The sequence below is a fragment of the Nothobranchius furzeri genome, chromosome 9 (genome assembly GCF_043380555.1).
Source record: "Nothobranchius furzeri strain GRZ-AD chromosome 9, NfurGRZ-RIMD1, whole genome shotgun sequence".
Taxonomy (NCBI): Eukaryota; Metazoa; Chordata; class Actinopteri; order Cyprinodontiformes; family Nothobranchiidae; genus Nothobranchius; species Nothobranchius furzeri.
In genome coordinates, this window is record NC_091749.1 from 69,622,940 (window position 1) to 69,636,692 (window position 13,753).

General features: G+C 41.1%; 1 protein-coding gene across 1 annotated transcript; it reads right to left on the reverse strand.

The window, feature by feature from the left end:
• Positions 1 to 1,503: 1,503 nt before the first annotated feature.
• On the reverse strand, positions 1,504 to 8,289 carry LOC107393553 (uncharacterized). The gene is made up of 10 exons (XM_054732605.2): positions 6,563 to 8,289; positions 6,216 to 6,365; positions 5,936 to 6,090; positions 5,715 to 5,851; positions 5,533 to 5,626; positions 5,332 to 5,443; positions 5,026 to 5,246; positions 4,755 to 4,926; positions 4,546 to 4,673; positions 1,504 to 4,429 (listed from the first exon to the last, which is right to left on the reverse strand). Exons 1-10 carry the CDS (start codon positions 6,678 to 6,680, stop codon positions 4,112 to 4,114), a joined length of 1,605 nt encoding a protein of 534 aa, XP_054588580.1. The 5' UTR covers positions 6,681 to 8,289; the 3' UTR covers positions 1,504 to 4,111.
• Between the last annotated feature and the right edge of the window lie 5,464 nt (positions 8,290 to 13,753).

Here is a 13,753-nt window from a genome sequence, read left to right on the forward strand (position 1 = left end):
CTCACGGCAATCGGGGCAAGCTGCACGTGTGTTTAGCGCGCCGCACGCGCACATTTAGCTGTTTTTAGCTGCTCAGGAGTCCGCAGGTGCGGTGTGTGTGTCACTCACTCTGGTTAATCCAACATGGAGCCGGCTCCGAGAGCCGTTTCTTTAGCGACTGACACATCACTACATCATTCCCTTTCCTAATGTCCGGAAGAACGGTCCGGAGCGCAGGCGGAGTGTTTAGCTAACCTGCAGGAAACATCGACGACCGTTATCCAGAAAGTAGCTAAGGGTTACCAGAGATGTTTCTCAGGTGTTCGCTAGGTACTTTTAAGTTAAAAAGTCAAGAAGGAGGTCTGAAAAGCTGCTAGAAATAGTGTCAAAGTCACTAGGTTGGCAACACTGTGGGAGGAGCGCTTCATTTGCTACTCAGGGTAGCGCAAGCGGGAGGAGCAAATAATCGGCTTGTTTTGTTTTTTATAATCGTTCAAAACTCAGATCGTAATCGTGATAAAAATTCGATTAATTGAGCAGCCCTAGTGGCGGCTGAAGTTTAATTGCACAAAAGTAAGCCATAAATACAGTTTCCACTATCAAAGTAGTCACACTTTGTTGATCCAAACACTGCTGATCTCTCAACACAAATGATGGGCAGATTAAACAGTTCATTTCGATGCTTCTCCCACACAACGGGTGTTTGGATCTAACTTCCGCGTTTATTGCTCGGACTGTATCGCAAGATCTCGAAAATCCCGCGCATGCTTGTTTGCCCACCTCAGGTCTCCGCACTGGAGCGGAGCCGTTGTAGAGCGGGTACCAGTAAAAATTGAGTTCAGAAGCGAGCGGCTGTGGAGGGCGGGGGCGGACCGGAGCGGAACGGAGGTAGTGGAATTTTGGGGTTAGGCTCACAAAATTCGGCCGCTGCTCGCTGCTCCTCAGTTCAGACCAGACGCTTGTTTCTCCGCTCTGGTCGAGGCACACCTCGTAGTTTTTCTTTTAACCACTTGGTGTCCTCCATTTCCTCTCCACCTTTTCTCTGCTCTTTTCCTCCGCACCCCTTGCTGTTTGTGTGTGTGTTTGTACGTGTGTGTGTGTGTGTGTGTGTGTGTGTGAACCTATGGTGTGAACCAGTTGTTAATACACAGTAAAAAATCCTGTGTCAATTTAACTCTAAGAGAGTTGAATTTAACTCCGTGTCAGATAACATTTGGTCCCACTCGAAAATAGAGTAAAATTTACTCTTTTATCAGTGTTACATTTTCAGTGTTAATTTTACTCAAATTTGTGTTAAAATTAACACTGCAATGTGTTGAAATAATTAACACTGTGGTTTATGAACACTTTTCAGAGTAAAATATTACACTTTGAAGAGTTAATTTAACTCCAAAATTAGATATAAAAAACAGTCTTTAGTGTCAAATTTAATTTCTCTATAGTGTTGATTTTTATTTCTCCAGTGTTGTTTTAAATATCTAGTTCATGTAGATCTATCAAATAAAAATAATCTCAGACAAAAGGTAACTTTGACAGCATTTATTCACAATGCAAAGATACTTTACATTCTCAAATGTATAAACAGTTGTAATAGTTGCATAAAAAGTTGGACATTGAAAGCTACTGTCCATAATCACATTACTATTTGTAATCAAACATTTTTGAATAATGCAATCACCACAGAAAACAATATGGAACAACAAGGAGAAGTGAGTCATTCACTCCATATGACATTTGTATATCAAAAGGCCTGGGATACAGCAGGTGGTCAGCATGAAACAAAACCAAATCTTGTGTTGTCCTGGCCACTTCATATGCATGGACATGTTCCTGAAAGCTAACTGTGCATAAAGGCACAGTTAGCAGAAACAGTTTCTCATGTATTATCAGAACTGACTCAATCTGATAAAATATCGGCATTTCAAAATCAACTTTGCCACAAATAACCAGATGAGGGCGGTAAATAAAGCCATTGTGTTTTGCCCAGTTGACTTTCATAACTTGAATACCATGTGGCACTTGCATTGACATGGCAATAACAGAGCCTCCTTTTATCATTTTCAAAGACACCATTTTCCCTGGACCAATGTCTAAACGATTAAAAGTAGAAGAAGATTGCCAAATGTATGCCATATGTCTCTGGTGTTTTTTGGCTAGAGTTTTGGTGATATTTTTAAATGATTTAAGCTGTTTTTTGAAAAAATTGTGCTTACCTTCATAGCGCATGCACCAAGTATGAAGTACAGGTCCGATTTTCTGAATACAACGTGGATAATGGATGAGGAAATGGTGCTTTGGTAAAAGTTTCTTATGTGGATACAAATTCTTGAACAGTTTGTGGTGATCCACAATCAAATGTTTCAAATATACACAAAGTCCTTGTGACAACTTAGGAGACAATACAATGTTGACTATTTGAAGTAATAAAAGAAGTAGATCCCAATGTCGATCAGTGGAGGTTATCAAATTTCCAAAAATGAGAGGAACATTCCTTAGCAAGCACCACGACTGAATTGCATTCAGTCCCAAATCATTAGACTCCTCACTTAAATTCACTGCAACTGGCCGATTGTTTCTTTCCATGAATCCATAATCAAAATTCAGTATTCTCAAATTCAGCTCTCTCAGTGTGATATAATGTCCTTTAAAATGCTGAAACAAAAGCTTTAGTTCGTACTGGGCCACCCCTTCTAAAATGTCATGCATCACATCAACTGCAAAGTTCTCAGATGTATGAAAATAAGTCAGTGAATTTAGTGCGCATGAACTCTTTACACCAAAAACATAAGGAAGAGAGGGATAACCAGCCATCTCTTGACAGTGGGCAGTGTGGGTGTCTTTGGTGCGCAATATTATTTTTGGAGAATCTTCAGAAAATTCTGTTTGGAAGTCATCTTTTTCAGCTAAACAAAACCTGCAACAGTACCTTGCACTAAAAGACTCCACCAAACCAAACAGGCTATGCAAGGCTAAATTATCACCAGTAACCTGGACCAAACTGCCACGAACACAACCACCATACAGTGGAATAACAATGCCATCACTTTCCAACACTTTAATGTCTCGAACAACAGGAGCAAGGATTTCATTAAAACCATATCGTTTAAGATCTTGTGCATGAAACAAAGCACAGAGGTGTATGTTGGCCAAGACGGAATTCCATTTTGGAGAAAAATTTCTTAAAGTAAAATATATTGCACCCATTTTGTGAATACCTCGCTTGGAACCAAGAGGATTTGCAACCTCAAAATCGTCATAAAACATTTGTATCTGTACTGTATGTTTTTCAGTTGAAAACAGAGGATGAGTTTTGAAAAAAGAACCATCACTAATATCTCTGAGTGTTGAGTCATTAGTGTCTAAGCTTATCAACATTTCTGCAGCATACTGACTATTGAATACTGATTGCAGTGTAGATAAAATTGGAATGTACATGAATTTATCTTTAACTACTATCTGATCATATGTTCCAGTGCTTTTATTTCGCCTTGTGTCAAATCTGGAGCCAATTACGTATTCAAGTGGTTCTACAATTTCCCTTTTTTCTGATAAAAATTTTGATCGCTTGTATTCTGAATTAAGAATTGAAAAAGGATTATCTAAGTCGTCAAAACAAGCTTCAACTTTTTTGCAAACTTCTGTTTCTCTTTCATCATTAAATACATGTCTAATGACAGTTTCTTTTGCATGCTGCTGAACATCTTTAACTATCTCTTCCATGGAACCAACAACAGAGTTCACAATGCTTTGGCCTAAACCTGCAGCCTGTAGATCGGAAATTACACTTGCACAACTATTTACAAGGTTAGCTGAAGATAAACCTGACTCGGTCTCTAAACATTTAGATACTTGAAAATCAGTGGAATTACTTGTGTTAGGAACACTTTGACAAGATGAAACATTGGGTTCTTCAACTGAATTAAATGAATTGTCAACATGACACTTGTTTAGATGCTTTCTAAAACCAGAAAAACTACCAAAAGAACGTGAGCATCCCATTTGGCCACATTTAAGATAAAGAGTCCTGCCAGTGCAGAGACCATGGATTACTTTAAGGTGCTTAATAAGGCTGTTTGGTGTACCACGGTCCCTTTTGCAAAGAAAACACTTCATTGTTATGGCTCACCCGATTCTAGCGCAGCATTCTTGCTCGCAACTCTGCAACTCTGGGAGTTTGTTTTGTTTCTGCTACATCGATGTTGTAAACGGTTGTTTGGAGAAAAGTGAAAAAGTTGGTCAGGGCATGACTGTATGACGTACCGAATACATAATGAGCTTTAAAGAGTTCATCAAGAGCTCCCACTGAACCAGTTGCCTTGCATGGAAGTGCATGCTTGTCGATCACAATGAAGAAGGTGTGGATCCTGCTTCTTGTAGTTCCCTGAGCAAGAAGGTAGGGCTGGCAGCTTTGGCTAATATGGTCTAGATGCTGTTGTACACTGGTTCCAGCCTAAGACAGAAAAATAATAGTATTTAGTGTCAAGACTGACAATAGATAAGGTAACTTCAAACTGGGCATTAAAGTGAGGTGATGGGAAGTATATTTTAAAAAAGCGCCCAGCATACCTTTAGGAATCTGATGAGGTGATCTGCGGCTTGAGATGCAGACATCTTTCCTGGCCTCTTTCGTCCTTGTGCAGAAGGTGGTAGCAGATGTAGCAGCAGCAAGATTGCAGACATGTCACTGTCCCAGCCTGTAAAAAAAGACATGCATCTGATTAACAAAATGTTACAAATAAATTAAATTGTCATAATTACCTTTATTACACGCATACCATTTTCATCTTCAGCTGCTGACTCAGTGTTGTGCAGCAAGTGTAAGAGTTCTGGAGTGGGTACCAGTCTATGGCTTTCCACGATAACCTTCTCTTTAATAGAGGTGGGCCACTTCACCAAGAATTTGTTGGCAGTTTCCTCACCAAACAGAAGTCTGAAATCTTGTTCTATCTGCATTGCAAAAATAAAGGACAAAATAAATAAATAAAACCACTATTGGTGACACTTCATAATGTCCAGGATATTTCTGTAACAAAAACAATGTTTTACCAGTCCCGGTGTGTCCAAAAACCGTGGAAAGACTGAGAAGACATCTGTTGTCTTGTCATCGTTGACCAGTGAATTGCGATATGCAAATGTGGCTCTCATCTTCTCACGAATAGTGTCCTCATCAGCAGTGTGTTTCAAAACAGCAAGAGCTGCTTCCACATCCTCATTAGACTGCATTTTGTCAGCAGCTAAGTTGGATTGTCCATGGCCTGGCCCACCAACTTCAGAAAAAAATAAATACATGAGCTTGTGCCCACACATTTGACATTTTATTGCCATCATACTATAACTGATTTGTAAACTTACTTTTGGTAGATTTCCTTACTGATGCACCCTTCTCCTCAGCAGCTTTTCTTTGAATGGTCTTCAAGCGCCATGCAAGGTATCCTGACCCACTCTCTGGATCGTAATAGTGTTCCTATATAATAAAACACAAAGATACAGAATATGTTATCAGTATTTATACCATCAATATTTAGCTTAATGTTGTTACGACATTTTGCTTACATATCCATGTTTTGAAAGGGGGTCTTCCAGATATGGAAACAAGGCAACAATTCCTTGTGCATACATCACTCTGACAGTTCGAGGGGGAGATGTTCTGATAAATAAGCACAATGATGACTGTCACACATTTGATATCAAAATAAATATAGTAAATATGCTATTTTTAGCCTATATAAATTTACCCATGCTTTTCTGTCATCTCAGCAGCTAGAATGTTTATCATCTGTCTTCTGGTGGCATCTGTCAAAGATTTGGTTTTTGCGTACTCCTGCATGATGCGTTCACCACCAGGCTTTGTAGTTAGGATCTGTTTAATCAACTTAAAATGAAATGAAGAATGTAGTCATCAAAAACTGAGGTACACATATGAGTGTTAGATTTAACAGTAATGAATATTACTCACTGCCAGTGCCTCGTAGTTTATGTGACATGGCTTTTTAGGCTGATTTCCTCCATCAGTTGCTGAATCTTCAGCAGGATCACACATGGTGAAGTTCAGAATAATAGTATCATCAGAAGATGCTGAAGATGATGTAGCCAATGGTGATAGAGAAGAACCTACACAAAGTGGAAAAAAAAACAACAACAAAAAAATACAAAGACAAAAGTATATTAAATGTAACTGTGATGCTCCAATCCAAACCTTTAGGTTAAAAATGAACACGACTTTAAATAGTCCTTACCAAGTTCTTCATTACTCATCATGACTCGAAATGTGCCTGGGGACTCCTTCACTATTTCCTCAAAAACCTCAGCATCAATTTGGGTGTCAGACTGGTCATACACCTTCAGATCGAACAGTTTTTCTCCTGGTATGTCAAATTTTAGACACACTAAATAAGAGAAACAAAGGGTAAAGTCTGATGTTATTTACCAACTGCTGACAGGTTAAAAATCAGGTGAATAGGTCAATATAGTTGATTTTAATTAACAGCAGAGAAAATGATCAACTTCAGCAGTTCACACAATGTCTTATGATAAATTGTATAGATTCACCAAGTAAAATACTGTAATATTGTTTTATACTAACCTTCTTTCAGGAAGGCATCAAGTGTTAGGTCAGACAGTCTTACATACTTCTGCTCCCCACTAAATGAAACACGCAGCAGCATTTTCCTGTTAAAACAAAAGTAAAAAAAAAAAAACATTAATTTCCCCTAATAGTGTATAGTGCTTTAGATGAGATGCTTTATTTTAGAAAAAATAAATATACAAAGATAATTTCTATATCAATAATTAGATAAATGCTCCAGTAATAACAAAAGAAAAACATCAAGTCAGCTGCTGCAGCCTGAAATCTTAATTGTGTCTGATGCTCGTTTGTGATAGTGGTTAAACTGGTCGACTGTTGCCTTAAGTCATCTCATAGCCACACACGACTCAATCCAGGATAGAAGGTTTATTCGGGTTCTGGTACATTTTGTCTTTGTGACTGGACTTAGCTTTGTTAGCCATTCCAGGATGCCTGCATCCTTGTGTGAGCTATGTGTATCACACAAACAACGAGCAAAAATAGAGGTTCAGATATGGGGTTCCCAATTTGTCACATACGGTAAGATTTTTATAGGCGATGTAGGCATCAAAACTTTATAAATGCACTTATTTTATTGATGATGACAGTACTTTAAAAATACGTTTCGGCGTTTAAGAAGTTAAAATTCGACAAATAAATGGCTGTGTCGCAAGCAGGACGATGCGCACTTTACCCCGAGCACAGCCACACATCGACTACTCGGCTCGCTTTGTAGGCGTCTGCTGTAACGTAACTTCTTTCTGTTAATTAGTGTCACAATTTTACAACACACAAACTGTTGCACAAGCACAACGGGCAAAACAAATAGTTATTATACATCATACTTTGGTAATGATCTTCTGTAAGAAAAACTAGCATTATTTAAGCGGACATTGCTACTTGCCGAGGAGGGCCCGACAGACTTCCATCAGGTGGTAAGGCCTGCTAGCTTCTATGCTAGCGGTGCTGCGCTGCTACTCGGAAAACTAACTCGAACGATGCGGTCCAACGGTTCCATGTGCTCTGATAGGAGTATGATAGCTTTATCGCAAGTAAGCTAGCAACAAGGTTAGCTAAGAATGCTAACAATGGTGGGTCATATTATATATTTAATTTGACCTAACACTTATTTAATTGTTTAAACTGGTACAGATCATCGACATATAAATATGGTACAGATAAATGTTGCACGTCACAATATTCAGACACAGATAAGTTCAGTATAATGCTAAATTGCTAATATTTCAAAATTTAAAAGTTACTAGAACTTCACCACAAATACCTGCCTTTATTTGGAGCGACTTCTAATGTTACACATATTTTACCTACAGTTTTTTAACTCCATTAACAACAAAATTAATAAATAAGTCTAACTTATTGTATGGTGACTCGTCTCTGTCCCAGTGACCACATTTGACTAAAGCAGCAGTCTGCAGTGTCCTTACTCCTTAATGACAATAGTTACATTACAAAACCTTAACTTGAACAATAATTTCAAAACCACATTAGTAATTTAGAAATGCTAAAATTGACTTACCTGACTGGCACCATGCACTCCAGAGCAAGTCCAGACTGGTTCAGACAAGCACCAAGCAGCTTTTAATGACTCTTTGGAAATAGGCGGGTAAATGAAATAAACTCTCTGTAGAGTAGAAATTAACTCTGCATGTCTGCAGATTTTAACACCGAATTTTAACTCTACAGTTTGAGTTGATTTACTCTTCAAATAGTTGTAAATACTCTATCTAGGTTAAAATTATTTTACACTGTGATTTTAACACCCAATGTTTTACTGTGTAGCTGGCCTACGACTTTCTGCCTCTCTGTCCTGTTTGCTCCGGTTGAAAGACATCCCAAACCACGCCCCCTTCACATGGTCACACACACACACACACAAGTTCGCTGTGTGTGTGGTTTTTATGCAGTGTCTGTTTACGAACACATTTGACTATCACGGAATTGTATTTTGAAATGCTTTATTTTGTTAAATTTACCGGCCTGCCTCTTATGTCTAGGTTTGACTTCCTGCCAGAATTGACGCGGTTCACCCGCGGCTCACGAAAAAAATAGAGCAGACGCCAAAACGATCGCTGCACGACGCGGGCCGGAGCGCCGACGCGCGCGGCGCTTTGGCGGCCCATTTGGGCTATAGAATAGGATAACAATGGCGCCGAATGATGGCGGTCCCATTTTCGCGGCGCTACGCCGGTATCTATCTATCTATATCTATCTATCTATCTATCTATATCTATCTCTATCCGTCCGTCCGTCCGTCCGTCCGCCCGCTACTGAGAACAGATGAGTCTTTAAAAGTGATTTAAAACCCAACAGTGGGGAAACCATGCTAGTCTGGATTGGGAGTGCATTCCACAGGGGTAGGAGACTTTGCCCTGAGAAGAGGAATTTGACTATCATAGTGTCGTTTGAACGCCTCTGCAGTAACGGAGCTCTGGTTTAACGAGGTAAACCAGAAGCTGAGCTGAAAGGCAAAGCTCAACACGCTCAAGCTCGTGTACCTGTCAGCCCCCATCTGTGGTCGTGAGAGTAAGATCATGATCAAAAGAAGAAGATCCGGAAACAACTTCCTCCATGGGACAGCCTCTTCTCCTCAGGGACAGGACGAGGAGCTCAGAGGAGTGCTGCTGCTTCTCCTCAGGCCTGGCGCTGCTTCCCCTCCTCAAACAAGGTCAGCTGAGGTGGTCAAAGTGCTGATTACCTCCTGGTTGAACTTCTCTCTGCTTTCAGGACACGTCCCACTGGAAGGAGACCCTGAGACTAACCCAGAAATCACTAGAGGAATAATTTATCTTGGCTGTCATGGGAACACATCAAAGGAGCTGGAGGTCGTCTCTGGGGAGAGGGATGTCTGAGGTTTCCCGCTGGATCTCTCACCTCTGGGACCTGACACTGAAGCCTTCAGATGGTCTTTTGTGCTTTTCTGTCAAATCTGCAGGAAATGCGTTGGTAACCCCAGCGTAGAGACAGAAAAGGCAGGCGACAAAACAACAGACGTGGGAATAGAAAATCATTTATTGAGAATGTGATCAACAGTTTTAGATGCACAGACAGTAAATCTGGAGAAGCCGAACAAACCCTGAATGTGAGCACACCCGTCCCATCTGAGAGCTCGTTCTCAGCTTCCTGCTGGTAAATACCTGCACTTTGACTCGTAGGAGCTTAGAAATTAAGAGGATTTTCCTTTTCCTTTTCATTAATTGGACTCAAAGGTCTGAGAACCACTGCAGGAATAAGCACCAGGAAGCCCCACAAACAGGATTACTTTGCGAGGATACGCTTAAAATCGACAGAATGGATTGGGCTGCTGTGAAAGATGTGAGCACAAACCTTTAAAAACAGATGTCAAGCTGAAATATGTGTCAACTTACGATAAGTGCATGCAACCATGAAACTGCAGCAGGTCATACATCCATGTGACTGGGCTCCACCTCGCCGCTGGTCACAAGGATTTATTTTGGATACTTGTTTTTAATTTTGTTTACAAGGTTTTGGGAAGCAGATTTCTGCGGTGAAAGACTCCCGGGATGAGGAAATATAAGAAGGCTCACTGAGGTGTGTTCCGAACGTTGCCATGGTGATACCATTGAACCTGAATGAACCAATGCTATTTTCTCTTTTTGCATCATACAAAGCAACAAAGCGGGTTTTTGTGTGAAGGGCTGTGTTTACCCTGCTGCACACGAGTCGACCCAGAGTGAGGGCTATGGTAGGTTGGAAACAAAAGAAACCAAACAACTCTGAACTTTTTAAAAAGCACTTTTAAATCCATTTTACAAACACGTCTTTTTACAATAAACAGAAATAAAACGCTGACACCATAAACCTTAGGTGACTCTGAAGGGTAATTTAAATAATGAACATGTCCAGGGTGACGTGATGCGGTTGCCGCAGCAACCCCACCAAGTCTTTGAATTTAAAGATGGAGAGTGAGCTGTTCACCAACGGCTCGTTGTGTCTGAAGTGTTTGGTGCCCTTCCAAATGATACCAAAGACATAATTATTATTTTTAATTCAGCCGTTATCAGGCCTCCTCTCCGTTATCAGCCTTTTGTGATGAGAACTAGCATGAGTGACTGTGTTTAGTCACGCTGCTTGCTTTGACAGGATAATGAAGCACGAACAATGTCTGGTAAGGACAGAAAACCTTTTGAAAATCACAAAAACCCTGGATTTATTTCCACTGCGGAGGTTTCAGAGCTTTAAAAGAGGAAGATCAGCACCTCAGGAACATCAAATGAAACAAAACGCCTCCAGGTGGATCAACAAAACATCTGGAATTAGTGCAGAATGAATAATGAGCGCATGAGACGAGAGCCTAACGTGCAACGGTTACTAAATGGAAACACTTTTACATCATCAAACCGAGACTGTGCTAATAGATTAAGGGCTGCATTCCTTTGATTGTGCATTTCTGAACAGAAAATACAAAAGGACGACATCCCCGACAGCAGGACGTCCCCTAGGGCCAACCTTGGCTGGCTTGGGAACCTCCGCGGCTCCCGCCGGGGGAGCCTGTGAATGGGTCTGGCAGGAGGGCAGAAGGCTCCCTTAGGGCTGCTGACCCCTCACCTGGACCTGGATTAGGGGAAGACAACAAATTTGTCATAACTTGACAAACACATCTCATGAACAATCTGCTCAGTTTGTCTGGGTGCATGTGTTTGTTCAGGCCACATTATGATTTTTGGATGTATAAAAGCTGGCATTCGGCCAGCGGAGTAACAGAATGAATAAAGCCCTAACCTCCAGAAATTGGCCACACCCACAAAGTGGCACTTGGTCAGGGTCAGACTACGACCAGTTACGTCAAAATTCATATAAACTGGATGGCGGTTGTGGGATTTACAACAACATTTAGTGTCATATAGGGCTGCAACAAACGATTATTTGGATAATCGATGAATCGGATGGGGTCTCGACACGATTAATCGGATTACATGGGGAAATTTTTAAAAACTGCTAGGGAAACGTTATTTCTCTCCTTCCTTCACTTTATTTAACACAACATTATTAGAAAACAGTTCAATAGCAGAAAAACAACATGCCATCACCTAAATTGTCTTATAAGGTGTATAGAAAGAGACCCTCAGCTACACCTATCTGTGACCTAAAATGCTTGGTCCAAGTTAAACAGCTTAAGGGCAATTCTCATCTGTTTTGTTTGATCTCATCTGTTCACATTTATTATAATTGGGGATGTCAAACAACTAATTTTTAAATGTAATTAAACATAGGCTGTGAATTAATCAAAATTGATCACTATTTCCAAAAATGACTGAAAAAATACCAAATAAAACTAAAGTAAATGAATGCCATCCTCCTTGTGATGATGCCCTGGTCAACTGCCATAAAGTCACATCAAAAAATGCTGCTGATCATTCCAATGATCCCAAATAGACTCACATTAGGCCACATGAAAGCAACTGAACCCAAAAATATATTAACCAGTATATAACTGCACTCTCACACAACACGCCTGCAGCAACAGTTAGGACTCCTCCCTCCCTTTTAAAAGCGTTTTCGCTTCTGAGGACATTGTGGTTGTAAAACCACATGCTAGTAGTCTGGCCCCGGTGTGATCAACCAGTTTCTGCGGGAATGTGACGGCGGAACCGGTTCGCAGCAGCGCGAGTCCCCCCCGCTCATCTAATAAGCGTCGCGCTCACGACTTTAGACTCTTTTTTTTTACGAGTTTAGGGCATGTCTAGCCTGTGTAATAATCCGGGACTTGGATGAATCACTTTTGAAAAGTTTTTAACTTACCCGGACACAGAGTTCTCTCCTTCCTCGCTGATGATTCGGCATGCTTGCGTTTAAGATGCTGCATCATCACTGTAGTACTCCCGTGCCATGCTAAGTCATGCTAAGTCTGACCTAAACGTTGCAGGTACCGAATGTCTTCGACTGATTTAACTGAAAATGCTCCCAAACTTAAAAAGTTTTTACTTTTTTGACTCTCTCTGCTTCTGCCATGTTCCTCTTCCAAACACCTGCCGGCTCTCCTTCGCGCTGATCTGACTTGCTCTGGTCTGCGCGCAACGGCGGGCGGGAAGGGGGGGGGGCTTTTGGAAGGAAGAGTTGCGCGACACAACGAATCGATGACACAATTTGTTGCCAACGCTTTTAGTAAACGGGTTTCATCGAATTTATCGATTCGTTGTTGCAGCCCTTGTGTCATAGCATGACATCAAATTTACTGTGCCACTGAGGCCACGCCCCCCAGAGAAAGTGCTGAGTGGCTCACTTTTAAGGGTGAGCTTCAGGAGTTAAGAGGGTTATATCAGGACTGCATTAACCAAGTTTGAAGCTGCCATGGGTAACTGTCAATGAGGAGTTTGTTCAAACAGAAGGTCGACTCAAAATGGCCCACGTCCTCTTTGTTTTAGGAAATGTCTGTCAGACCTTCTGTAGATCTTCAAGAGCTGTCAGAGGACTAACATCTATATCTGTACGACGTTCATGTAAACGTAGAAAATATCTAGAACACTTAACAGGGGGCAGCGGCGCTACTGAGCCATTTCTCTTTGGTTTTGGGTGAGTCCCTTGAACAGACCGGACTAACGTGCAGAATTTCAGGCATCCTGGCCCATGTTCAGGCCTACTACAAGGCTAGTCATTTGGCAAAGGAACGAACAGCATTTGAAACAAGTCTTCACCACCCTTAGTGGCAAACACATAATAATGAATACTAATAATGGGGGGCTGAAGAGGATTTTTGTTTACTCGGTGTGATGCGAATCACTGAAGCCGATCCAACACTACATGTATGATGTGAGCCCAAGCCACATGTCCTGAGCACAGCTGACAGGCAGAGACTTGTCCTCCTTCCATCCTGGATAATAACCATCAGATAAGGACTGTGACACAGGGGCAGCTGTCACTGTGTGGCACCAGTTCAATTCCACCTAAACGCTGAGTAAACGTTTCCACATCACAGGTTAATGTCTGGAGTTTCACTAAAACGGTGGCATTGAAGGGTTAGAAAATAAACCTTCAGCTTATATAACACCCCCTAGTGACTGGCTGCAGCACACATGTTAAGCCCCGCCTCCTCTATCTAAACAATTGGGACATTACTCTGACTAAAGACTTAAAGTAACACAGGGCAGTTTCTTGCTCCTCCTCCTTACTGGTTGAAGGTGGAATTACAACTGTTGTAAACAACCCTGCTGTAGCCTGCTGTAGCTAGCG